Source organism: Rhineura floridana, chromosome 9, assembly GCF_030035675.1.
Source record: "Rhineura floridana isolate rRhiFlo1 chromosome 9, rRhiFlo1.hap2, whole genome shotgun sequence".
Lineage (NCBI taxonomy): Eukaryota > Metazoa > Chordata > Lepidosauria > Squamata > Rhineuridae > Rhineura > Rhineura floridana.
This window is the reverse complement of record NC_084488.1, coordinates 11571228-11597014: the sequence shown is the minus strand read 5'-3', so window position 1 is coordinate 11597014 and position 25787 is coordinate 11571228. Positions and strand designations below refer to the sequence as shown.

Sequence of the window (25787 nt, the reverse complement as noted above, 5' to 3'; positions counted from 1 at the left end):
TGGGAACGGTCAATCTTTTCGTGCAAATTCACCCAGCTGGAGGGCTTGTTTCCTTGTATGCTCTTCTTTCGTTTCTCTTTTTCCTTTTTTGCTTGTTTTGCTTTGAACCTTTTTTCTCCCTCACCGGAAAGTAGCTAGAAGAGCCCTTTTGGAATGGAAGAAAGCCTGCATCTTAATCTTGTAAGTTTTCCCCCCTTCCCCCCTTTCTGTTTTAAGATTACTGTCCGGTTCCTTGAGCAATTCGTGTTTTTTTTGTTGTTGTTTTTTTAAACTGGCTCCTGTCATCGGGATCTCCTGCAGTTGGAAACTATTTTTATGTGCCTCAGGCTCCCTTTCCAGTCATATGCAATATTTGTGCTCCAAGGTATTGCTATTGGTGTTTGAAGTCTTTTCAGTGCCTTTATAGTGGCATATAGTTTGGAAGAGCTGTGTGTGTGTGTATAAGACAGATAAGATTTTGTTCATCTTTTAAAACTTGTAATAAAAATTATTTGTAGCTTTGTATTGTATGGGACTATCGGCTACAGGGCAGTGTATGAAGGGGGGTGGGTTTCATATTGGTGGTTGTGTTGTGGGAATGTGTCTTTTATACTGAAATATTTGGGAAGAGATGCCCTGATGCTTCTATTGGAATGCTTGAGTGAAGAAGTCCTGTTCATTTAGATGTGTCGCTGAGACAACAGGATGCAGCATGAGAATAGAGTTTATGCAGGATCTTGTGGTGCTGCTGCCGCTGCTTGAGTAAAAATAGATGGCAATACATCAAACCTGCAGCTTTTGCTGGCTACAATTCATAAAGGGGAGGTGGGAAAGGAGGCAGGGGTGGGGAAGAAAATATGCAGCTCTTTGGGAATCTCTGGAGTATAAGAGTGGAGGCTTGAGGATGTCTAAATGTTTGCAATCAGCAAAACAAAAATCACTGAATGTAAAATGGTGTGCTGTTTAAAAGTTCCTGCAACTTGGGACCCCCCTTCATTATCCCAAAACAGAAACCTTAGATGATAGCTACTTATGTAGGCCAGTCCTGTGCATCTTCATTCAGTAGCTTGATGGGGATTACTTTCAAGCAATTGTTCATAGGATTGCAGCCTTAAATGCTTCTTGTAGCAGGAGAGAATGCTGATTCCCCGTTTTAATTGGAGATGTTTTAGTGCATAGGTACATATTCTTGGGTACAAGTCTCTAACATTTTCTGCATATACGTGTTTATTTTCTCATGGCAAAAGACAAAGATAGGAGCCTCATTTATATATATATATAACCATGTTTAAAATAATTTGCTTCTCATCCCCTGACTTCTGTTTGCATAATGTATTTGCTCATCTCTTGTTTTGACTTAAAGTGGAAGAGGTATGGATAATTCATATGTCCTATAGCTATTGTGAGTCAAAGTGGTAAGCAAGTGACTTTCTGGCTCCAGAAGTCCTCATTTGTTTCTGAGTAGCTGGGAGTATCCATTGGATTGTCATTTTGTTTTTTGTTGCATGGGTCTCAGCTGCTGTGACTTCGTTTTTTCCATCATGCATTATTCCTAATGCTGCCAGGAGCTTATTTGAGGAACCAATGCCTGTGGAAATGGTGATCTATTTTAATCACCAGTGTTCCTGCAGGAATTTCAGGCTAGTAACAAGAAAATATAATTTATGCCAGTCAAGCATTTATTTGCTTTGGGGTTTTTTTACTTGTTTGGAAGAAGGAAGGGGGTCTGTGTGAGTCGTATTACTGATAAGGTAGCTTTTTAGTTCAGTCTTTCGTGGTGTGTGTTTTGACCCTATGTGCAGCTAGCCTGGTTACTGGATGCATGCTGCTGCTGTTCCTCTGGGGAATCGCCTTTCCTCTTAAAGTAGTACCAGCATCAAGTATGAAAGGCAGCTCTTGTTGTTGAAACACTCCAAACTTATTTCCAGTACAAAATATTTTATATCCCCTTCTTCACAAGGAGATTGCCAGCTACTTAATAAAGGTCTGCACATCACAGTAGCTGATCAGTGTCCCACAGTGTTGCTCTGTTTAATGAAGGTAATGTACGGCAAGGCTGCAAAGATTGATAAAGAGGATACACATGGTGTATGTTTGCTTTAAGCATATTGTTCAGGGTCTTCTCTCTCCCTCGCTTGACTCTTTTAAACAACCTTGTTAAATACAGATTGTTTTCATTAATACAATTTAAATGGCACATATCCAGCCCCTCCTTCCCCACTGGCCATCATTTAGTTTTAAAAATTACCTTTAAAAGCACACGAGCCTCCAGAAAGGTTAATGGAGAATGATGCTTAATTATGATGATTCATTATCATTGATGCAGTTAAGCTAATTTATTGTTTGCTCTTTAACTAAGCGTTTGGAGGGGTGGGTGGGAATGATCTAGGGGCAAAAGAAAGACACAATAATTAGCCTTTGTGTTTAGTAACTGCTTTATCCTCTTAAAGCTTATTACAAAATTAAGGGTATACTTGTGTAATAACTGCCGTAAGCTGTTAACTCTATTAAAAAAGAAAAGTGACATTGCGTGGAAGGTGCACCTGTTAAAGATGTATAGATAAATGCCAGATATCTGTGAGTCAGATGAGGACAGTTACAGGACTTGGAGTGTTAAACCTGGCATCGTTCAAAGGGCAAATATAAATTAATAACAGGAACACTTGCTACTAATGTGTCTCAGATTAGAAGTGTAGTGCCATATCTAGAAGCATTGATTTTATTATCATGTCAACATTGGCGAGAGTGGATGTACTTCACTTCAGCTATTCCTTTTTTAACAAAAAGTGACACACCATCATTAGGGATAAATGAAAACTGCAAAGAGCAGATTTTCTTGTTTTTTAACCCCCCCATAACACAGTTCTTATATTGCTTCAAAATGGCCACTGCAGGCCTTTTTGAAAAATGTGTACCTATTGAGAGAACCCATCCAGCTTAACTAGGCAGTGCACAGAGAGAGAGAGAGAGAGAGAGAGAGAGAGAGAGAGAGAGAGAGAATCTATTTTTACAAATGTGAAGTAGTCAAGCAGTCAGCAGGATACTTTGGAAGTCTGTGGCATCAGTTTTAAGCCACTGACCTCCACAACATAAACCTGGGGAACAATGCTGAGAATCTACCTTTTCAGACAAAGACCTAGAATATCCTTTAATAAGATCACAGATTTCATTTGGGTATCAAGAAAAGGTCATTTCTGCATTAGAACACTTGCCAACTTTAGGACTGGAAACATGGAGGGTGAGGAAGACTTTAAAAATAACAGCAGCTTTTATTAACGCTTTTGCAATTTTCTTTGTGTTCATATGTGCATGTATACCTCAGGTAGGCCTTGAACTATTGCAACTCTGTACTCTTTCAAAGAAATGATACATGAAGGACTCTCCTTCCAACCCTCACGTTTTCCTTTCTCTGCACCTATCCCCTGATTTCCTGCATCGTCCTGCTTGACCAGGGAAAGTGGAATGGTAAATTGCAACCTTCGCTAAGCTGCTCTGAGTCTATTGACCCTGTTTCTCTATTCCAAAGCATGCCTTGCAATTAGGTTGTCACACCTACAGAATATGCAGTGCATATTCGCTCTTTCAGGGATCGCCTGTCAAATGTTTCAGGAAGTTTATTTTTCTGAAGTCCAACTTTAGCAAGAAACCTGTACTTACTCTGAAGCGTGACATGACAGATGTTGAATTCGTATATTTGCAGGGGGGAGAGTGCTTTGGGATAGCTGATACACTCACCTTAATTGACTTCATTCAAAGAAAAAGAAGATAAGTCAAGGAAACCCTGACAACTTTGAAGGTGATTCTGAAATACTTTTGTGGGGTGTGTTGGGGGGGGGAATCTAGTTGCAATATTTGATACAGATAAAGCCAGGAAATGGAAGGTGGCAGGTTGGAAACCTTTATTTGTAAACTGATTGATATGCTGTCACCTTTTAACCACATAATGGCTGATTCATATGGGTGCTAATGTAGGGAAGCACCAGATGAAGTGGAAAAAAGTATAAAAGCTGAAAACATTCTTGAAAATACAGAAATGAAGGTTTGGTTAGGCTGTGGACACAATACAGCCAAAGTTAAGCGCTCTTGAGCCCCAATTATTTCAGTTGGAAAGCTTAACAGCATGCTTGCATTTGTCCCATTAAACTCTGTGGAACATCCGAGTGCTCGACTTTGGCTGCATCATGTTCTATGCTTGTGACTAGGTAGTTAAAAAGAAAATTTGGAGGTCTGTAGCTATACCCTCATCTGCCTCCATGCCTGGTCTTGCCTGCTGCACAGTTGTGGATACACAGTAAGAAGATGTGCATCTTCAGTTGGATTGATATCTAAAGTAAATGATGCTGAGAAATTTAAGGAAATAGACATTACCTAAAGATATTAGTTAGTGGAATGTGCTATAGTATTGTCACAAGCTTTGCACTGCAATGATTCTTCATATGTAGCAGTTACCTAGAAAAAGTTGCCAGAGCCTAATATCAAACCTCACAAGATCAGAATGAAAGCTGTAAGATTTTTTTTAAAAAAATATATATAATTGTGTGTTAAGCATTTCTCTGAAAGGAGATTTAACAGCGTAGCATCATGTTCTCTGATTTTATGGATGAAACCTTGTATACGCCTTGTACTGAGTCATCATTGGTCCAACAATTATTGGTGGTGACTCTCCAGGCCTCAGGCAAGAGTCTTTTCTAGCCCTGTTGGGTGTTATCTTTAGTTGAAGATGCCAAGGATTAAACCAGGGACCTTATGTATGCAGTTCATATGCTCTGCAGCTGAGCTGTGGGTGAGATAAGTTTCTTTTTCAATATCCCAGCTCAAACATGGGCTTTGGCCCCATGTATACCGGAAGTTACTTGGAGCAGTGTGGTTGCTGTCATCCCATGATCACTCCCACATGTTCCAAGTAAAATTTGCAGGTTGTACCCACTAAGAGTGAACATACCAAGACCCTGCACCAGACTCCAGTGACGATGCCTTCCCTAGTTAGGGAAATAATGGCACTGTTTTGATATAGTTGAAGATGCATGTGTTACTGGGAGTGCTGCGGAAACAACCATGGGAAGATCATCTGGTAGTCAGCACTATTCCAGATAGCATACGAAGCAGGCATTGCTAGGTGGCATTGCTGGCCCGGCTGGCCCAACTGTTAGACAAATAGATACATGTCGTAGGATTTGATCCTACATAGGACACCTGGTACTCCTATCATAGTCATGGCTCCTAATTACTCAGTCCTAGCCAGGGCTAGCTGGATTACCTTAGCACCAGAAACAACAGAAGAGATTGCTTGAGATGGCAATAGTTCTTGGGGTGCTAAAGAAGCTGGGTCCTCTACAACATTGCAAGGAATCCTGAGGCATATTTTTAGAACTGTGCTGCCTCTTGGATGACAAACGTTCTTGGGCAAGCCATGGCCCAGGCTAGCTGTTTGTACTAGGGGTGCCACTTCAGATTTTTTGGGGGGAGTGAGTAGCGGAGCAAATGTAATTCGCAGCAAACGTAAAGGCCCACTCTTGGATCTAGTCATGATTAAACTGCAGAAAAAGTGGTGTATTTACGATCATTTGTTGTGGTTGATTAATACAACAGATAGATAGTGCTTTTTTGGTTTAAAAATAAAAATGAGGTGCCGGTACTCATAACATCATAAAAATGCCAAGAGGTTGTCCTTGTTTGCTAGGAGACGGGCAAGGCTTAGCTGGGCTGCCATTCCCCAAACATGGGGGCAGCCTTATTAGTCTTGGTGCCTTACTCTGGTACCTAGTCTCCAAAAGAGAAAGAACAGTGACCTACCTCCCAAGACTGTTGTGAAGATGAGATATGTCTTTCCTATTCTTGGGAGAGACTAAGCTATTGTCTAATGTATTTGTATGTCTATTTTGTACATCGCCCAGAGTGGCTGGATAACCAGCCAGATGGGCGACTAATAAATTCAATAAATAAATAAATAAATAAATAAATAAATAAATAAAGCTATGAAAAAACAATTAGTGATACCTGTAGGTTTGGCGTGAGACCAGTTTCCTATTGGCTAGCACCTTGCCGTTCAGAGACTGCACTCCTAGCCTGAAAGTGAAGCTATAGACTGGGAGACTCCATAAATGGAATATGACATTTATAGATATTTGGTCATTACTTGGCAGGTGCTTGGCTTTTTTGTGCCATGGGAAATATTTCAAAATCCACTTATTATGAAGCTGTTGGAACGTAGCTATAGCAGTTTACTGAGAGTTGTGTTATGCCTAATAATTCTAGAATCATTTGGCAGGTTGATGTTGTGTGTGAGGCCAACAGAGATGTATAATTTCACGTTGCTGCCCTTCCTGCTGATTTTGCATAGTAGCTTGTGCTGTGGCTTGCACCGTTTCTGCACCAGAGTTACTGGAAAAAGCAGAACTGCTGGTGGAAACAATAATCCCAGCTTTCTCCTTTCGTGGTAATGTCCAGTGTAAAAAGGAACAAACACATGGCATCCGGCTCCTGGCTCTACTTCCTTGGCTGCCTCATGTGGGGGGTGCGGTGGGGGGGAACCTCAGACTGCAATCCTCTGCATGCTTACTCCTACGAAAGCCCAACTGAATTCTGTGGGGTTTCCTTCTGAGCAGACATGCATAGTATTGCCTTGTCAGTGCACAATGTTATACCTTTTTCTTTTCTTTTTAAAATGAAACTAGATCTTACTGAGGGAGATGCCTAGTTTTGGCTTAACTGAGAGATCAGAAATCGTGGCCTCCTCTCCTTGCTTTTTAGAAGACTTCTGGACTAAAAAAACAGCGGCTGTTCCCAGCACAGGAGGGTGGTTTAGAAGGCAAAGGTCAGGTTTTCTCCTGTCAAGCAGGTACGCATTCATGCACGCACACACACACACACACACGTATGTTCTGTTGCTCACCTGTCCAAGGTTCTTGACATGTCAGTGTTTTCTTTCCCAAAATGAAATTAACTCTAGTGACTTGGTGGTGTAAGTGGATTAACTGAGATATAATTCTTCTCACATGCTGCTGTTCTTCCCAGTTTCCTCTAATTAATGGAAGTATTTCTATATCTTTTTTGCCCCCCTCCCCCCCCCCCCGCTTCAGTGTGCTGCTCTGGTTGGTGAAGACCAGCCTCTTTGCCCAGATCTTCCAGAGCTTGACCTCTCTGAATTAGATGTGAATGACTTGGATGCAGACAGCTTTCTGGGTGGACTCAAGTGGTACAGTGACCAATCGGAAATCATTTCCAATCAGTACGCCAATGAATCATCGAACATATTTGAGGTAAGAAAAGGCTGTGCCATGTAAGAATATTTTTAATGACATGGAGGACTATCTTTATCTGTTCTGATTTGTAATGTTTTCAAGCTGCAGTGCTTGCAACTGTTTTTCGGATTCCTTGGATATGGCTTCAGATTATTTATTTATTTATTTTATTTAAGTCATTTCTGTACGGTTTAATATATATAAAAATATTTAAGCGGTGTACAGAAGATAAAACAGCAGCAGATATTATAAAAATATGCAATAAAGCCACAATACAAAAGTGTACATACTACAAATTAACAAATAAATATTAAAACAATTGCCTTGCACTTCTCCGCTCAACACCTCTCAACCTCCTGGCTCTCACCCAGGACCCCCCCCAGCCACCCTGGCTCTCACCCAGGGCCCAACACACACAGATTACCCCCAAAGTTTCACAAGCTTCCCAGGGGATCCCAGAAATGGCGAACAGAAGGATGAGGGGCAGCTGGAGGCCCAGGCTGCCCCTGCGCTGGAAGGCACTGTCGACAAGGATGCCGTTCTTGCCAAGGCAGCATGGAAGGCGAGCTCCAGGTGGTGGCGTGAGATGAAGCTGGAGTGGCCCATGTGGAAGTCCACCGAGTCCTTGATTCCCAAGTGGCACATCTTTTCCTTGGCCAGACACTGAGACTCTAGGCAGACAGGGGCTCCCTCTTCTTTTCTTTTGCTGTGTGTGATCATTGGTGCTAATCAGGCTCCAGCAGCCTCAGGTGCATTTCGCGGTTTTGCTGGCTTCATGCACCTCCACCTCCATTTTCTGAATGCAGGGACACACAACGCCAGGCAAACTCTACCCCCTTTTACTCTAAAATCTTGGAAATTGCATCATAGTGGGCACTTACCCTGTAACAAATTACAAAAATATAAAGAAGCCTTATGTGCCAGTATCAACATTTCAGATGCCCAAGCCAAGTGTTTTAGGAATGACGCTTTGGGTTTCTAAAATTCAGGATCACTGATAGGGCCATGGAAGAACTTGGGAAAGAATTTTGTGGATTGTGGGGGTGGAGCCAGAACAGAATCTGGCATGTTATAGCTGTAAGGTGGCAGAATCTAGAGGGTGACTGAGTGGTAGAATATGCTTTTAAATTGTTTTAAATTTTTTAAATTGTGTTTTAAATTGTTTTTAAAAGATGTGTTTTAAGTTTGTATATTTGTCTTAATGTTTTCAGTTACTGTAAACCGCCCAGAGAGCTTCGGCTATGGGGGCGGTATACAAATAAATAAATAAATGCTGATCATACCAGTAACACACTGGTTAACAGCTGTACGATGAAATGCAGCTCTGGAGTGTTTGCGCTGCAGTTTGTTTGCAGGGCAGACCAATAGGCTTGCTTGTTTTGCCAGTGATTACACTGCTGTAATATAGTCGGGATCCTGTGCTCCCTGAGCAGTTTAGTTGAGCGTGAAATGACGGTACATTGGGCAACACAGAATATAGGAACCTTGCCAGTCATTTCTCCTCGGCATCCCTGGTGACAGTGCTGATTTCGGAGCACATACAGGCATGGAAAGTGGCTGTCCCCTCATGTTGTTACACATGCACAGAATTCCTCCACAGATACAATAAGGCTGCTATTCAGGCTGACTTCAAGCATTAGAGCCTCTGTGGTGAAGGCAGGAAGACTGCAGAAGCCAAGATGCCTACATGCTGCAAATGAGTGCTCTTTTTTTTTTTTTGACCAATACACTCAAAATCTAGAAAATTTGTAGTTACTTTGTCAAAACGTGTGCCCAGGGAATCTGCAGGTCTCCATGAAGCCATTCGTCCCCTGATTGTGCTCCTTCCTATTTTTTACTCTTCCACTTGCAGAGTTATGCCAGCGTTGAAGATATGTTGGCATAAAACTAGGTAGGCAGACTCCCTAGTAGTAGCAGGTAACTTAGATAAAAAACCTAAAGCAACCCAGAGTTGGAGTTGAAGCACAGGACTATGCAAAAAATAAATGTAGAGCTTTCATAAATTAACAGCAATCTGGTGCAATTAGTCATGTAGAAATACTTTTTTAAAAAATGTGCAGCAAGCATTGGATTGGGATGTTCTATACCTTTTGGCAGAGAAACATGAAATTGTCAAATTTTCTTTATTTGAAACACTTTTACCCTGCTCTTTGGCCAAAAGGCTCCCAGAGCAGCTTTAACACGATTAATAAAAACAAGACAGTCCCTGCCCGCAGGCTTTTCTTTTGTGTCTTGTCTTTTAGACTGTAAAATACATGAAGGAAGAGGAAAACATGAAAACTCAGAAAGCAATTCTGAGTTACATAACAGTTCTTATGGTCAGCTGGAATGCAGACCATTCAGGGAGAGGAGGATCCAAATGGAGGTAGCCTTTCAGGAGATCCCACAGAATGGTTCTGTTCCTCATCCCACCATCTGCTGTAGCCTGATGGAATGGCTATTGCTATGCAGGAAGCCTGATGGGGGTTGTCTTTCAGCAATGGTGATGGAGTGAACCCTACTTCTGCTTGTTTACCTTTACAGCCAAATAAAGAAAACAGTCCTGTTCTTAACCAGTGTAGTGGGGACACTCTTTTTGAGAACAAAGGAATGCTTCTTTAAGTGAAAGGGCTAAAGAACAAATGAAATGCCATCCCATGTCATAGTGCCTCATTATCATCTCATGTCAGGATACTTTGGCATTCTGTTGGTGTACTTTAGTGTACCTTTAGTGTGCTGACACCTACCCTTTGGAATTCCCTCCCCTTAAATATTAGACAGGCACCATCTCTGTTATCTTTTTGGCGCCTACTGAAGGCCTACCTCTTTCAACAAGCCTTTTAAGTAGAGACCTTATCCCAGTCTGCGTCTGTGTTGTTTTAATGTTTTTAAAGCTTTAAAAAAAAATGTTTGTAAAGCTTTTTTTTTTAAAAAAAAGGTTTTTAAAGATCTTTTGTTTTAATATATTTTAAAGACTGTTTTTATGATGTTTTAAAGTGTTTTTAGTGCTTTTGTTCGCCGCCCTGGGCTCCTACTTGGAGGGCGGGCGGGACATAAATCTAATAAATAAATAAATGCCACTCATCCAGTGGCATGATGGTCTCTTTGCCTGAGCTGGTGGAGGTGATCTTGGGGGCTATATTGAGGACCTTTTGTTTTCCTGAGTGGGTTAAGCTGTGCTGAGGACACCTTGTTTGGTACACCTCAGGATTTCTTGGTTTCCATGACAGTCATGAGATTGTCTCCCAAGTATAGCCATCTGGTCCTACATAAGTGGCAGATCCTACCTTTGATCTGGACAGGAAGAGGGCAATCTGTGGTTTATTTATTTATTTATTGTACTTTTAGACCGCCCTATAGCAACAAGCTCTCAGGGCAGTGTACAACAGAATAAAACCACATTAAATACAGATGAGTGTGGGTACAATACAACTATAAAAACATTTTAAAAGCAAGGTTAAGACAAAAATAAAATAAAATTACAATTACAATTAAAATTAAAATGCCTGGGCAAAGAGGTAGGTCTTTACCTGGCGCCGAAAAGATAACAAAGAAGGCGCCAGGCGTATCTCGTCAGGGAGGGCGTTCCATAATTTGGGGGCCACCACTGAGAAGGCCCTAGATCTAGTTATTGCTCTCCGGGCCTCCCTATGAGTTGGGACCCGGAGAAGGGCCTTCGACGTCGAGCGTAGCGAACGGGTAGGTACATAGCGGGAGAGGCGTTCCATCAGGTATTGCGGTCCGATGCCGTTAAGGGCTTTATAGGTAAGAACCAACACTTTGAATCCGGCCCAGTAACATATTGGTAGCCAGTGCAGTTGGGCCAGGACAGGTGTTATATGGTCAGATTTTTTAGTCCAAGTAAGAACTCTGGCCGCAGCATTCTGCACCAGCTGAAGTTTCCGAACCGTCTTCAAAGGTAACCCTACGTAGAGTGCATTACAGTAGTCCAATCTCGAGGTTACCAGAGCATGGATAACTGTGGCGAGGTTCTCCCTGTCCAGATAGGGTCGTAGTTGGGCTACCAGCCGAAGCTGGTAGAACGCATTCCGTGCCACCGAGGCTACCTGAGCCTCCAGTGACAGAAGCGGATCTAATAAGACCCCCAAACTACGGACCGGCTCCTTTAGGCGGAGTGTAACCCCATCTAGGGTAGGTTGGACATCAACCATCTGGGCAGAGAGCTCCCCCACCAACAGCATCTCAGTCTTGTCAGGATTGAGTCACAGTTTATTAGCTCTCATCCAGTCCGTTATCGCGGCCAGGCAGCGGTTTAGTACATTGGCAGCCTCACCTGAAGAAGATGAGAAGGAGAAGTTGAGCTGCGTATCATCAGCATATTGCTGGAAACACACTCCAAATCTCCTAATGACCTCACCCAGCAGCTTCATATAGATATTAAAGAGCATGGGGGACAGAACTGAACCCTGTGGGACCCCATATTGGAGTACCCAGGGACTCGAGCAATGCTCCCCAAGCACCAGCTTCTGGAGACGATTCTCGACGTAGGAGCACAGCCACTGCCAAGCAGTGCCTCCAACTCCTAAGTCCGCAAGTCGCCCCAGAAGGATACCATGGTCGATGGTATCAAAAGCCGCTGAGAGATCTAGGAGAACCAACAGAGTTACACTCCCTCTGTCTTTCTCCCGGCAGAGGTCATCATACAGGGCGACCAAGGCTGTTTCTGTACCAAACCCCGGCCGAAAGCCGGATTGAAATGGATCCAGATAATCAGTTTCATCCAAGAGAGCCTGGAGCTGGTGAGCGACCACACGCTCTAGAACCTTGCCCAGGAATGGAACATTTGCTACCGGTCTATAGTTGTCAAGGTTGTCAGGGTCCAAGGAGGGTTTTTTTTAGGAGCGGTCTCACCACCGCCTGTTTCAGGCAGAGTGGTACCACTCCCTCTCGTAAAGAGGCATTGATCACCTCCTTGGCCCAGCCGGCTGTTCCATTCCTGCTAGCTTTTATTAGCCACGAGGGGCAAGGATCCAGAGCAGAAGTGGTCGCCCGCACCTGTCCAAGCACCTTGTCCACATCCTCGAGCTGTGGATTTACTTTAGTTCCTTTGCCAAGGGCAGCTTGTTACCTGGTGATTGGGCCTACAGGGATTCCTAAACTCTTCAGGGCTGGGGAAAGTGTTAAGAATATTTTCTCGGGGGCTGACTAATTGGGTTCCTGATGGTTTTTGGGGGCCCTGGTTGTCCACTGGAATGAAGAAATGTTCCTGGTGGTTGATATGCTCACTTCTAGAGGCCTTTCCTGCTTGTAAGAGCCAGATTAACTCCCTGGGTTACAACTGAGCTAAGAATGATGAACCTGCCAGTATCCTCACTGGAGCTTCAGTGTATAAGACTCATGATTAGTGCAACTGGATATGAGGTAGAACTCTCTTTAAAGCCTAATCTGTCACCCTCCCTGCCACAAAGTATGCACATTCCCACCACTATTTTGTCTGTACCGTGCAGGCCCATGGAGTTTTTCTGAGTGGTGATTGCCATTTTGTGTTCTGGCAACCAAGGAATACCCTTGACAACCTGTTTGAAAAGTGCTTCGCAGATTGCTTTTATTTTGACTTGGGCCCCATCTTCACTGTACATTTAAGGCACTATTATACCACTTTAACAATCATGGCATCCTCCTAAGATTCCTGGGAACTGTAGTTTTCAGGTGCTGAGAGCTGATAAGAGACCATATTCCCCTCACAGAGCTACGATTCTCAGAGTTACCTGGAAATAGGGATTGCTTGTCAAACCACTCTGAGAATTATATAGCTCTGTGAGGGGAATAGGGGTCTTGTAACAACTGTCAGCACGCTTAAGAAACTATAGTTCCTGGGATTCTTTGGGAGAAGCCATGATTGTTTTAAAGCAATATTATACCACTTTAATGTATAGTGCAGATGGGACTCTAGACTCCATATTAATTGCAGATAGGGTTCTACATGTTCTTGCAGTCTCCACTGGTCACAGTTATTTGGGAACATTTCAGGTTCTGTAGCCTAAGAATGTGAAGAGGTTGGCCTACCACATGCATACTTGCCCCTTTGGGATAAGAGGCCTAACCCATTGGGAAATGGAGGTGGTGAGTGCCTCCTTGAAGGAGGGGCTTTGGAAGTGATTGTGGCAAGACTCCTCCTGACAAAGCCTTTTTAGATCCTACTGATGATGTTTGGCCAGTCTCTGAAGTGTTGTCTTTTTGGCAATGTGTTTTAGTGTATGGTAACCCAGCTACAAGCTTTAATGGATGACAGTGATAATCTAGGTTCCCTAATCAGTCTGGTTTGCAACCTGTTTGCAACAGAGATTGCAAAATGACCTGCACTGAGAGATAGACATGGAATACAACTCTCTTGAACCTCTCAGTGGCATTCAGTGCCATTGACCATGGTATCCTTCTGAGCCACCCTGCTGATTTGGGACTAGGGGTCTCATTTTGTGTTGGTTCTGGTTCTGTGTGGAGCATAAGTCTTGGAAGGTATGCTGCTCTACCCTTTGACCATTGGTTTGTAGACTGCTGCAGAGCTCCATCTTTCTCTTGTAATATTTAACATGGAATCAATAGGTGAGATCATGTGGGGATTTCAGGTACAGTTGATGGCACAGAGACACAGCTGTATTTCTGCTTTTCATCAAGTACTATGGTGGCAGGAGGGGTTGTGACTGAGCGTTGGGAATTAGTAATCGATTGTTTGAGGGTGGTGACAGTAATATTTAATCCAGAGGTGTTGCAAGTTAGAATGTCAGATTATCTAGGGGTAGGCATACAACCTTTTCTAGATGGAGTTGCACCACCTCTTACTGCTCAGTTCACAGATTGAAGGATGCTCCTGGGTGGCCAGGTGGTGGCCGTGGCCAGTGACAGCTTTTACCAGCTTAGCTTGGCACGGCATCTGTGATCTTGCCTGGCTAAAAAAGGGGTTGGGTCACTGTTACTCATGTTTTGGTAATGTAGACTTCTGTAATGTACTCTGCATGAAGCCAGGCCCAGTCCTAGCACACGGTCAGGTTGGGCACAGCTCGCACAAGGCACCAGGGGCCCTTCTGGGATAAGCGCAGACCAACAATGGAGGAGGGAAGCAGCAGGCAGTGGCGCAACAGAGTCTGTCCTGCTCACCTGCACCGCTGCCAAGGAAGAGAAGTGGCAGTCCGCTTGCTAGGAAGCTGCCCTGGCCTGTCCTGAGTTTCAGGCATGGAAGGAGGGGCAGGGCTTACTGGCCTGAAGCAGCAGAAGCGAGGCAATGCTGAGGGGAGGAAGGGGCTTAAAAAGAGCCTAACCATGTCTATTCTAATGTCTGCTTAGCCCTGTTGAAGTCAGAAGGGCTTCCTCCCAGGTAAATGTAGTTAGAATTGCAGCCTAAGAGTGGGATGCAGAGCTCGGGAGGAAGGTAAGGTGGCTTTCCTGGGTTTCCTAGGCTGCAATCCAATAATGTCTACTCAAAAGTAAGCTCCATTGGGTTCAATAGGACTTGGATTGCAGCCTTAATTACATAATAATTGCTTCCCCCCCACCTCGTTCCCTTTTTCCCACTGATCTGATAGTGGCAGTGTGTGTGTGTGTGCGCGCGTGCATATTAAGACCTTCCCTCTCCTTTTACCGGCAAGCTTCCATTGTTCAGCCCTGTACTGGGGGTTTTATATATGAATTCCCTCTCTTCCCCCCTTCGCCTCTCCACTACCCCAATTGTAGCTGGGAAGCTCCTATTATTATTTTCATTTATGTCCTGCTCTTTCTATAAGTTCTTCCCCTCCCCACTTTATCCTTTCAACATCCCTGTGAGGTAGGTTAGACTGAGAGACAGTTACTGGTCCAAGGTTACTCAGTGAGCTTCGTGGCTGAGCAGGGATTTGAAACTAGGTGTGCCAGGAGATCCTAGTTATCATGTGCGTCTTTACCTTGGAAACTTGTACATTTGTAATGCCTGATGGTAAGAAGGCACATTTAGAGACTAAGGGCTGGTTCAAACAACGCTTTAGTGCGGATCTGGTGCTACTCACAGCCCCTTTTAATTTGCAGGGATCACATGACATTGCACGCAATCAGCGGCTAGATCACAGTTTTCCCCTTTAAATCCGTAGTATATCAATGCTCTTTTAATTCGAAAAGGGAAGGTAAAAACGACTTCAGTTTGTATCTCTGAGTGCTTGTAGACACTTTGAAAATGGAAATGAACTGCCTTCAAGTCGATCCCGATGTATTAATCCTTTCCCTTCTGTGTGAATGAAAAGCACCAGGTTTGCAGCTGGCTTTGAGTCCCGTATGTAGACTGTGCAAACATAAACGGAGGCAAAAGCAGCATCTTTAATATGATGTTTTGCTCCCATGTGGATAAGCCCTAATAGTTTGTTCCTAGAAAGGCCCCTTTTTTCATTCCTTCATACAAAGTGCTGTACCAGTAGTACTAATAGCATTAAATCTTGCTGCCCTGGCCTCCTACCTGGAAGAAGGGCAGGATATAAATATAATAATTAACAATAACAATAATAAACCTCCACCAGTGCTGTGTCTTTATTCTGCACTACATGTCAAAGGTGATTCCTCTTATCAGACATTTTTATGAGTGTTTCTGATGGATTGAGGCATGCTGGAGTATTGTGTAGCATCTGCATTTATATGGGTCTACAGTATCTGAAAGTTTAATTTTATCTGCATGAAAGCCCTGTGATGTGGAAGTATTCTTTACTGTCATTTTTGTACACTGTACACTGTACACACTTCTTAAAGTATAGGTGAATTGTAGCTGAATTATTGTGAATGCCTTTGTGGGGGTTTTTGAGAAATGGATTTTTAACTTCTTAATAATAATATTTGTTTAAGAAGGCAGCCTTTCATCTACTGTTCTTTCCTTGGCTTGCCGGCCTGGTGTTCTGATACAACAGTGCCATGTGGCAATGTGGGGTTCTCTGTGATTAATTCTAGAATGCCTCCTAATAGCACAGTTGAGTAATTTGTGAGTGCAGAGAAAGGGCCATTGCAGCACCTGCCTTGCATGCAGAAGGTCCCTCAGGTTCAGTCCCCAATGGCATATCCAGGTAGGAGAGATGCCACCAGGGACTGAACCTGAGGGACCATCTGGGAGAGACCTCTGCCTAAAACTCTGGAGAGCTGTTGCCAGTCAGTGTAGGCAGTACTGGGCTAGATGGACCAATGGTCTGACTCGGTATAAGGCAGCTTCCTATGTGAGTAGAAAATCCTGGTGGAGAACTGAAATGTTTGTTTGAAGTGCTGTTTTCAAAGATCTTTGCAAAGGACGGGAAAGGATGGATTCAACTGCCCATGCACACACACTTTTGTCTGTGAAAACATTAAAGTAGAGAAGTCAACAGAAACAATGAAAAATGAGAATTATTGATCAGTGTACTATATGGAAAATCCCAGGCTCTGATACTGTTCATATAATCTGCCTGTCATTAACATTGTAAACTATTTATTTATTTATTAAATTTATTAGTCGCCCATCTGGCTGGTTGTCCAGACACTCTGGGTGACGTACAAGATAAAAAAAAACAAAAAACAATACATTAAAACGTTAAAATTTAAAACCATAACAGTAAAAACCTAACCCACCCCAAAAGCCTGCCTGAAGAGCCAGGTCTTCAAGGCCCGGCGGAAGCTCATCATAGAAGGGGCATGGTGGAGATCATTTGGGAGAGAGTTCCACAGAGTGGGGGCCACTATTGAAAAAGCCCTCTCTCTAGTCCTCACCAGTCTAGCTGTTTTAACCGGTGGGATCGAGAGAAGGTCTTCTGAGGCTGATCTTGTTGAGCGGCATCCCTGACGATGCTGGAGGCGCTCCTTCAGATAGACTGGGCTGAAACCGTGTAGGGTTTTAAAGGTCAAAACCAACACCTTGAATTGGGCCCGGTAAACAACCGGTAGCCAGTGCAACTCCTTCAGCACTGGAGTGATGTGATCTTGCCGGCGGCTGCCTTTAATCAGACGAGCCGCCGCATTCTGTACCAGTTGCAGCTTCCGGACCGTTTTCAAGGGTAACCCCACGTAGAGCGCATTACAGTAGTCTAGGCGAGAGGTGACCAGGGCATGTACTACCAGTGGGAGCAGATGGTTGGGAAGGTAGGGGCACAGCCTCCATATCATGCCCGGCTCACAGCCGAGACTTGAGCCTCCATGGTCAGCTGGGAGTCAAGAATGACCCCCAGGCTGCGGACCTGGTCTTTCAGGGAAATTGTACCCCATTGAGCACCAGGTCCACATCCCCCAGCCTTCCCTTGTCTCCCACAAACAGTACCTCGGTTTTGTCAGGGTTCAGCTTCAGCTTATTCCTTCCCATCCAGCCACTCACCGACTCCAGGCACTTGGACAGGGTTTCTACAGCCAACCTCGGTGAAGATTTAAATGAGAGATAGAGCTGCGTGTCATCTGCATACTGATGACATTGCAGCCCAAATCTCCTGATGATTGCCCCCAGCGGTTTTATATAGATGTTGAACAGCATCGGGGAGAGGATGGAACCCTGTGGCACCCCACAAGTGAGAGGCCAAGGATCCGAGACCTCATCCTCCAATGCCACTCTTTGGTACCTACCAGAGAGGAAGGAATGGAACCACTGCAATACAGTGCCCCCCATGCCTAACCTCTTCAGGCGGTCCAGGAGGATAACGTGGTCAACGGTATCGAAAGCCGCTGAGAGATCAAGGAGGACAAGGAAGGTGCATTGCCCCTATCCCACGCCCTCCTCATATCATCTACCAAGGCGACCAAGGCTGTTTCAGTTCCATGTCCAGGTCTGAAGCCCAATTGAAATGGATCCAGATAATCCGCTTCCTCCAAGTGCGCTTGCAACTGCTTTGCCACCACCTGCTCATCTGCCTTGCCTAAGAATGGCAAATTTGAGACTGGGCGAAAGTTGTTCAGATCTTGGGGATCCAACGAGGGCTTCTTTAAGATTGGTTTTATTACTGCCTCCTTGAGCGCTGATGGCATTACTCCCTCTTCGAGATATGTATTTACCACCATCTTGATCCCCTCACCCAGTCTATCTTTGCAGCTTATAATGAGCCACGATGGGCAAGGATCGAGTAAGCAAGTGGTTGGCTTTAAGGTTGAAAGCACCTTATCCACTTCATCAGATGGAAGAAGATGGAACCGATTCCACACCACCAGAGCACCACTGGTCACCTCTGGCTCGCTCACTGTGTCCACAGCACACGGAATAGCACTCTAAATATGATCGATTTTCTCCGCAAAGTGTTTAGCAAACTTGTCACAGGAGGCCTTAGCATGTTCCATTGGTTCCGGAGCAACTGGACCGACCAGGCTCCGGACCACTTGGAACAGTCTCCTGGGACAGCACTCTGCAGATGCAATAGAGGCAGCATAAAAATCTTTTTTTACTGCCCTTATTGCCACATGATAGGCTGCCACAGCCGCTCTAACATGTGTCCGATCGTCGTTAGAGCGAGATTTCCGCCACCGGCGCTCTAGCCGTCTCACCTCCCGCCTCAGAATTCGCAACCGTGGGGTGAACCACGGTGCCGTCTGAGCTCTATTCAGGGGGAGAGGACGTTTTGGAGCCACCCAGTCTAATGCCCTGGCGATTGCGGCATTCCACCCGTCCACCAGGGTCTCAGCCGAGTGGCTGTGTGCATGCTGCAGAGAGTCCCCAAGCGCATTCAGGAATCCATCAGGATCCATCAGACGCCTGAGGCGGATCATCTTAATAGGTCCTCCACCCCCACGGAGGGTTTGTGGCACCGAAAAGTCCATCCTCACCAAGTAGTGGTCTGACCATGACAAGGGGGTGATGGATGTACCCCCAATTTTCAGATCACTCCCCTCCTCTCCCGAGACAAACACAAGGTTGAGTGCATGACCGGCTACATGGGTGGGCCCCATTGTAATAAGGTGCAGCTCCCAGGAAGCCATGGTTTCCATGAAGTCCCGAGGCGCCCCAGTAAGGATGGCCTCTGAATGTACATTGAAGTCCCCCAATACCAGCAGGTTTGGGGACTGTACACGCACAGCCGAGACCACCTCCAGCACCTCGGCCAGGGAGTCTGTCCCTAGACTGCCCTTTGGGCCCAACCTCCAGTACATGCAGTCTGCCACCTTGGTCTCACAGAGAGGAGGTCTGGTGAGAACTAGAATAAATTCTAAGGAGCTGAGGCCTACGTAATACATTGCCACCCTGGGCTCCTGCTGGAAGGGCAGGATGTAAATCAAATAAATAAATAAATATTAGGTAAATTCAAATAAATCAAAATTTTGTATTTTATTTATTAGATATATATCCTGCCCTTTTTCTATGTATTTTTATTTTACAAGAAACGGTTGCAGTATTGGCGAAGATTTGCTTTCTTTGAAAGGGGTAGGGCCACAAGGGAGGAGGAATGTGATTTGAGGAGGAAAGGGTGGGGACAAGGGCCCACTGATCAAGGGCCCCCAGAAACTTGGAGCCGGTCCTGCATTGAGGTGGCTTTTGAAAAGCTTCAGGAAACTATAAGAAGTCCACAATAGAGCAGCAATTGTATTAGGTGTACCATGGTGCATAGAACTCAAAGTTTCCACTAACTTTACTGATTCATGAGGATGACTCATTTAGCTTCCTCGCTAATGGGGTTCAGACCTTGCTATTTCAAGGTCTTGGAATAGCAGATAACTAAAAGTCTTTATGTCCTTTATTAATGTCTCTTCTGTTATTGCTACTGATGCTGTTCTCTGTATTGGTTTATGCTTTTATATTGGTGTTTAGCTGCCTTGTAGATCCCAATTGGATGGAAAGGTGTAATAAGTACATTGTATGTAGAAGGATAAAGTATTAATAGTAACCAAGATTTATGTTCTAAAGCAGGGCTGGAAAACCTGTAGCCCCCAGATGTTGCTGGACTCCAACTGCTATCAGCCTCAGCCAGCACAGCCAACGGTCAGGGATGATGGGAGTTCTTGTCCAGCAACATCTGGAGGGCCAAAGATTCCCCAGCCCTATTCTAAAGGAAGTATTTATTTGTCCATTTTACTTGGGTAGGATTGAGCTGAAACATCAGCCTCCAACTTTGCATCCATTTTTGTGTGCTGTGAATCTGGAGCCCCCATTTGTTTTTTGTTGAGGGAAGTTAGAAGTGTAGGTGAAGTTTGCCCAGTGGAACGTGGGTGGGTGAAAATGGAGTTTCCCTGCAACACACGGACAAACCTTACTTTCCATTGATGTGCTAGGAGCCACAGGGATAGGGACAGCTTGCTTTAGATACCATGGTCCTTCAGAAGCAAAACTGAGTGTTTGGGAGAAGATTTTGTTCCCTACCCCCAGATCTGTGCCGTAACGATACTTTGGCTTTGTGTGTGTGTAAGATTGAATGGAAGCTCAACAATGTGTTCGGGGGGGGGGAGGAAGGAGTCTCTAGTTGTTACTCTGGTTACCTTCCTGGTTAGTTCCTTCCCTTCCCGCTTGTGAAACGAGGCAAGAGAAGGCTAATGCAACCTTTTGCAGTCCCCACAAATTTTCGTGTAGGCTCACTCCAACTTGTTCCTCCATCAAAAATTAGGGGGCTGGCAAGCAAACTCCCCTTTTGGTTGGGGTGAAATCTTGTATGTGCTTTGCCTGTGCCTATTTGCCTGCCAATATGTGGCAAAGCTGTTTTGAGGGAATCCCTTAGTTATTCAAAATAATTTATACCCCACTTTTCCTCCCTCAGGAGGTCAGAGTATTGTATGCAAAGCACAGTTACACCTGTAAGAACAGTGGCACAACAATAAAACTAAGGGCAGCCAAAAACTCCAGGAAGACTCAAGACTGATTTAAAAAGAAAAAAAATAACTGATCTCCTAATGCAAGCAATGAAAGAACTGTACAAATCTCTGGAGGAGGGAATTTCAGAGGTGGAGGGATGCCATTGTCCTCTTGCACATTGTTGTCTTATGAACACCTGAAGGAACAGCAAGAAGCCCTTTCAGTGGCTTCCAGTCTTGCTAAGTTCAGGACGGTATATGTGTGGCGTGTATATGCATGTGCTCCAGGGCTTGAGCCAGGAAGTTCATGGTCTGATGCTAAGGTCTAGTGAGCTGACCTGGGACCATATTTTGCTCAGGCCTTTGAGCCTTCATTAGATACTAAAGGAAAGTTACTGTTTTCTTGTTAGATGTGATGAAAATTTGGATCCTTCTTATAAAAAGTGACCCCCTGAATAAAGCCAATGACTTCCATATGTTTATGCCAGGATGAAGCAAGTAAGTTGCTGCCAAGGTATTGGGCTGCTCAAAATAAAAGTTTGGCAGGATCCGTAACGTAGCTTAATGTAGTAATTGTAACTGTGATGGGAGTTGCCCTCTGGGGGCTTGACTGCTGCCTATCTACCACTTAAACCTATTTGTTGAAAGGCTTTTCTGCTGCATGCTAATACCAACTTTGGTAGGGTGAGTTTTAGATGCCGCAGAATCAAATTTGCAAGCCCCTTCAAAGTGTTTTTTTTTTTAAACCAAAAAAGCCTTTGGGAGGTAGTCATGGATGACTTCCATCATGTATAGTTTGGCACATCCAATAAGCAGGCTAGTGCCACACCACTCCAATTAGTTCTCCCACCGATATCAGTTCTCCAAAAGAAACAGGCTGCTCTTTCTTGCCAGCCCCCTTCCCTGCTCTTTCTTGCCACCCAGCTGTGAAGCTCACACTTAACTCCTGTCTCCTTCAGTGGCTGCATTCCAAATGCCAAACTCTTTCCCTCCACCTCTTTAGGATGGGGGCTAGGTCCAGTAGCTCACTGCTGCTTGTAGAGTCAAATTGGATTTACTTCCTGGTAAGTGTGCTTACAGCAGCAACCTTAATCTTCATCTAATGATTAAGAGTCTGGCTACAGAACCATTTTACTGCTAAGCAGGAAGAAGTTCAGCTGTTCCCAGAAGGATCTGGATACGTACTGGGTGCATGGACTAAATTGAGTGGCCAAAAATGAAGTGACATGCCCCAGGCTACCAAGTTTTTCTTCACGCACTTCGTTGCCCATAGTCACCGTGTTGCTGTTTCTCTTTTTAAATTATGGCATACTTAAGCCTTGTCATTTCATTGGAGAAATTTATAGAGATTAATACGTACATAAGCCAAACAAGCTATTGTACAAGCCTATTAACCGAGGTGCATATTCTGTATTCTCTCATTTGGTGGATTTAGATTGCATTTTAGATTGCAGTGGGGGGGCAGGGGAAGGGAGGGAATAAAATTCCTGAAGCTCCTTCATATTAAAAATACCTTTCTGCTTATTTGAAAGCAGGATTTTAGGTTAGCCTTTGTCACGACATGCTTGTTTCCTAAATGGTGGGGATTGTATCTTTCAAATTATGAACAACGTTTAATGTGTTAAATTTTGTCTTTACATAAATATTATCATATATACAGTTACATATCTCCATCATATACTCAGAATTACCAATTCATCTGTTCTACAGTGATTCTAGTACAAGATAAACAGTGCCCAATTTTGTTGAAAAACCTGTATTGTCCAATTCTTTCACCTCATAGTTTATATCTAGTAATTTTGTTCATGACCATTAGCTCCCAGATCATCGTTTTGAGAATATGAACAAATTTAAGTATTTGATTGATCAACTGACTGCAGGTGGGGAAAAATATTTGTTTAGCCATGGAGCATGACCACTTATTTGTCAAGTATTTAGCAAAATATCCTGTCTATATAAGCTAAGCAGCAAATAGACTAATGTGGCGAAGTGGGGTCTGCTATAAAAAAAATAAAATATCTTTTAAAAGTTGGTCATTGTACAAAACAATATAAGAAATACTGATAAATGCAGGTAATACAAAATCTAACCATGTAATTGTGTAATGTTAAACAATAACATCCCAAATTGGCCCTTGGCACCGGAGGAAAGTAGACTTTAAAATCATAATATTGATGATGATAATGGTTCACTTCAGCAGCTGATGCATTGTGTAAGTCTGCTGATCATGCAGTTTGGTTCCAAGCAAGAGTGGAATTTTGTGGCAAAATGTGGAGAACTCACTCCCCCCCCCCAATATGTGGTGGGCCATCAAGCTACTCTTGGCTTCAGTCAAATGTAGATTGTTTTAGCTCAAATAGGATACAAGGCATCTGTTAGCGCTTCAAGTAATCTTTCACAAACGCATATTGTTTTTCCCTTCATGCTGGTACTTCAGAGTGAAGAGTTCATGTGCCCCACCTCGCCTCTGAATTTGGAACTAGACAGGGCTAGCTTCATCTGACATGGAAGTAGGATGATCTTTCAGTAGATTCTACCCGCTTGTTTTGAGGTCTTATAAACTTTTATACTTGGCTAATTTTCAGAGGGCTAAAGGAAGGAAACTAAGTCAACAGTTCTCTTGAAATACAAGTTCAAGTTATGTACAGTAATTAGTGATGCTGTAAGTTGGACTTTCTCTCTGTTCTTTGCCATTTCTCTCCATCTTTTTTCTCTCTTAACACACACACACCCCTGTGTGAAACTGTTCTTGGCTCTGCTATTCTGTTTTGTGACTACAGGGGTGCTCAAGAACCAAACAAGGCATAACTTTGTACTGGAGTTTACCTTCATGCTGCTCTTGAGCTTTTGCCACATGGTTTCACCCTTATTAAGCTTTGTTCCCCCCCCCCCATCGTATTGATTAAATACTTCAGCTTTTATAGTCAAACCAGAGCCTTTCGCTGCAGACGATCCAGAGGAATTATCCCATCTCCCCACTACCACACAGGCCTGTAGGTATTCTGAAACAGTAACTGTGAACAGAGAATGAGTCTTGGGGACCTGCAGCAATAAATGAGTAGTAATGTTTGATAAACCATTCTTTATAATTGACAAGATTGGTATGACCAAGGCTGAATTGTGTATCATGTCTCAGCCTCCACCCCCAAATATGTTTTCAGTATCAACAAAATGCTAAACTATGTTGAGTAATCAAAGGGTTTCTGAGCACAGAAAAAGAGTATTTCCACTATACTCTGTTCCTTCATCCAGATTACATGACAGGCAGGCTAGATTTACTAAAGATGTCTTTTAATTCTGCAGTAAGATGGTGCATTGAGAGAAGCATTGAGTCATGTGAGCTCCCATCTGCGGTCTGTAGTAGCACACGGAGGTTTACCATCTCGATGAGAGCTAAGTGAAAGTGTGTGAGAGACTTATATCTGTAGAACACTTAACAACTATTCTGTTCTCCCCCAAATCTGGATCTAGGCAGGGATGGTAGTGGTATTTCCCACCCCCTGGAAATTGTTCACTGGATTGCCTTTCTGCCTACTTGACTTTGTCTCTGTTTGCAATTGGCACTTCTCTCTTTGTGCAATAGTAGCTCCCATGCTTTTGATATTTTCTGTTTGGTACTTTAGCATTAATCTGGGGAAACTGATGAAACTCGTGCTTCCATACTGCCACTATGAATCCTGCTTTACAGTTGCTTCCATCTAGAATGTGTACAATCTTAGGTATATTGAAAATAATATTTAAACCCATTGGAAAATGAAATATCCACATGATGTCCTATGGAGGTAGTTTGGGATGCATTTTTTATTTATTAAAATGTATATACCGCTTGGTTGTAAAAAACCTCTAAGCGGTTTACGTAAGACATTAAAATGATAGATAAAAACAAGGAATAACATTTTTAAATTAAAATTAAAAACAGCAACAGACAAAAGAAATCAAAACACATTGGCTTTGTATGCATTTAGGTAGGTTTGCATGAAAAAAAATTTTAAACTGGTGTCGAAAAATGTATAGTGAAGATGCCTGCCTGATGTCAATAGGCAGGGAGTTCCAAACATTTAGTGCTGCCACACTAAAAGAACAATTGCTTACAAGTGTGGAAAGAATATTATGTGGCACCTGTAACTGTTCCTGTTTACAAATTAAAGTGCTTGAATGGGCACATATATGCACAAACATTTTATGTATGTATATGTCAAAAATTATAATGTTGGGATGGACAATAAAAGATCAGTGTTATTTCTTAAAAGTGAATGTATATGCTTGCTGCTCAGGAATAAATCCCATTGAAATGAGGGACTTGCACAAGAGCAATTTTTGAGGGTGATAACAGCCAGTCTCCAGCAATACAAGAAACAAACAGTGACATTTGCAAAAGTAGCATACATTGATGTGGTGTTAATTTTACCTTCTTCCTGAATTTCTTTCCTATTCTTACTGAACCAAGATTTCAGCTGCCACATTGTCATTATAATTGCACAGAATAGTTGAATGTGCATGCGTGTTTGTGTTCTGCTCAGTACAAGGTACTTTCAGGACCGTGATGCGTATAAGGTATTTGGAAAGCAAAATATAAGCTACTGTGCTTCTCTGTGGGCAACCAAAGATGTTTATTACAAGCCATGAGGGGGAGCAAAAGAGATTCACAATGGAAACATACAGAGTGCATTGTTCTTGGCAAAGAGAAAATTTTACAAAGATAAATGACTTTGTATCTATTTGGAATGGTTTTGCATGGTGAAGGCGATGGGGGCTATTTTTATAGTCATCTGGGTAATTTGCATAGATTCATACCATAAAGCTCCAACATTCTGTTGGGGGCTCAGTTACTCCTGCAAAGTTATTCATTCAGTGTTTGCAGCCAGACTGATTAATGAATTACTAGATCTTGCATAAAATGAC

At 43.4% G+C, this 25787-nt stretch overlaps 1 protein-coding gene across 6 annotated transcripts in view; it reads left to right on the top strand.

Annotated features, from left to right (window-relative positions):
- PPARGC1A (PPARG coactivator 1 alpha) overlaps positions 1-25787 on the top strand; it is a 931093-nt gene that overhangs the window by 813569 nt on the left and 91737 nt on the right. For 4 of the 6 annotated variants that reach the window (XM_061583991.1, XM_061583992.1, XM_061583995.1 and 1 more), the window contains one exon: positions 7059-7238. In XM_061583991.1, coding sequence (XP_061439975.1) covers positions 7059-7238 — 180 coding nt within the window. Of the gene's footprint in view, positions 1-12; positions 181-7058; positions 7239-25787 lie in introns of those variants that run through there. The other 2 variants (XM_061583994.1, XM_061583996.1) reach the window with 2 other exon arrangements.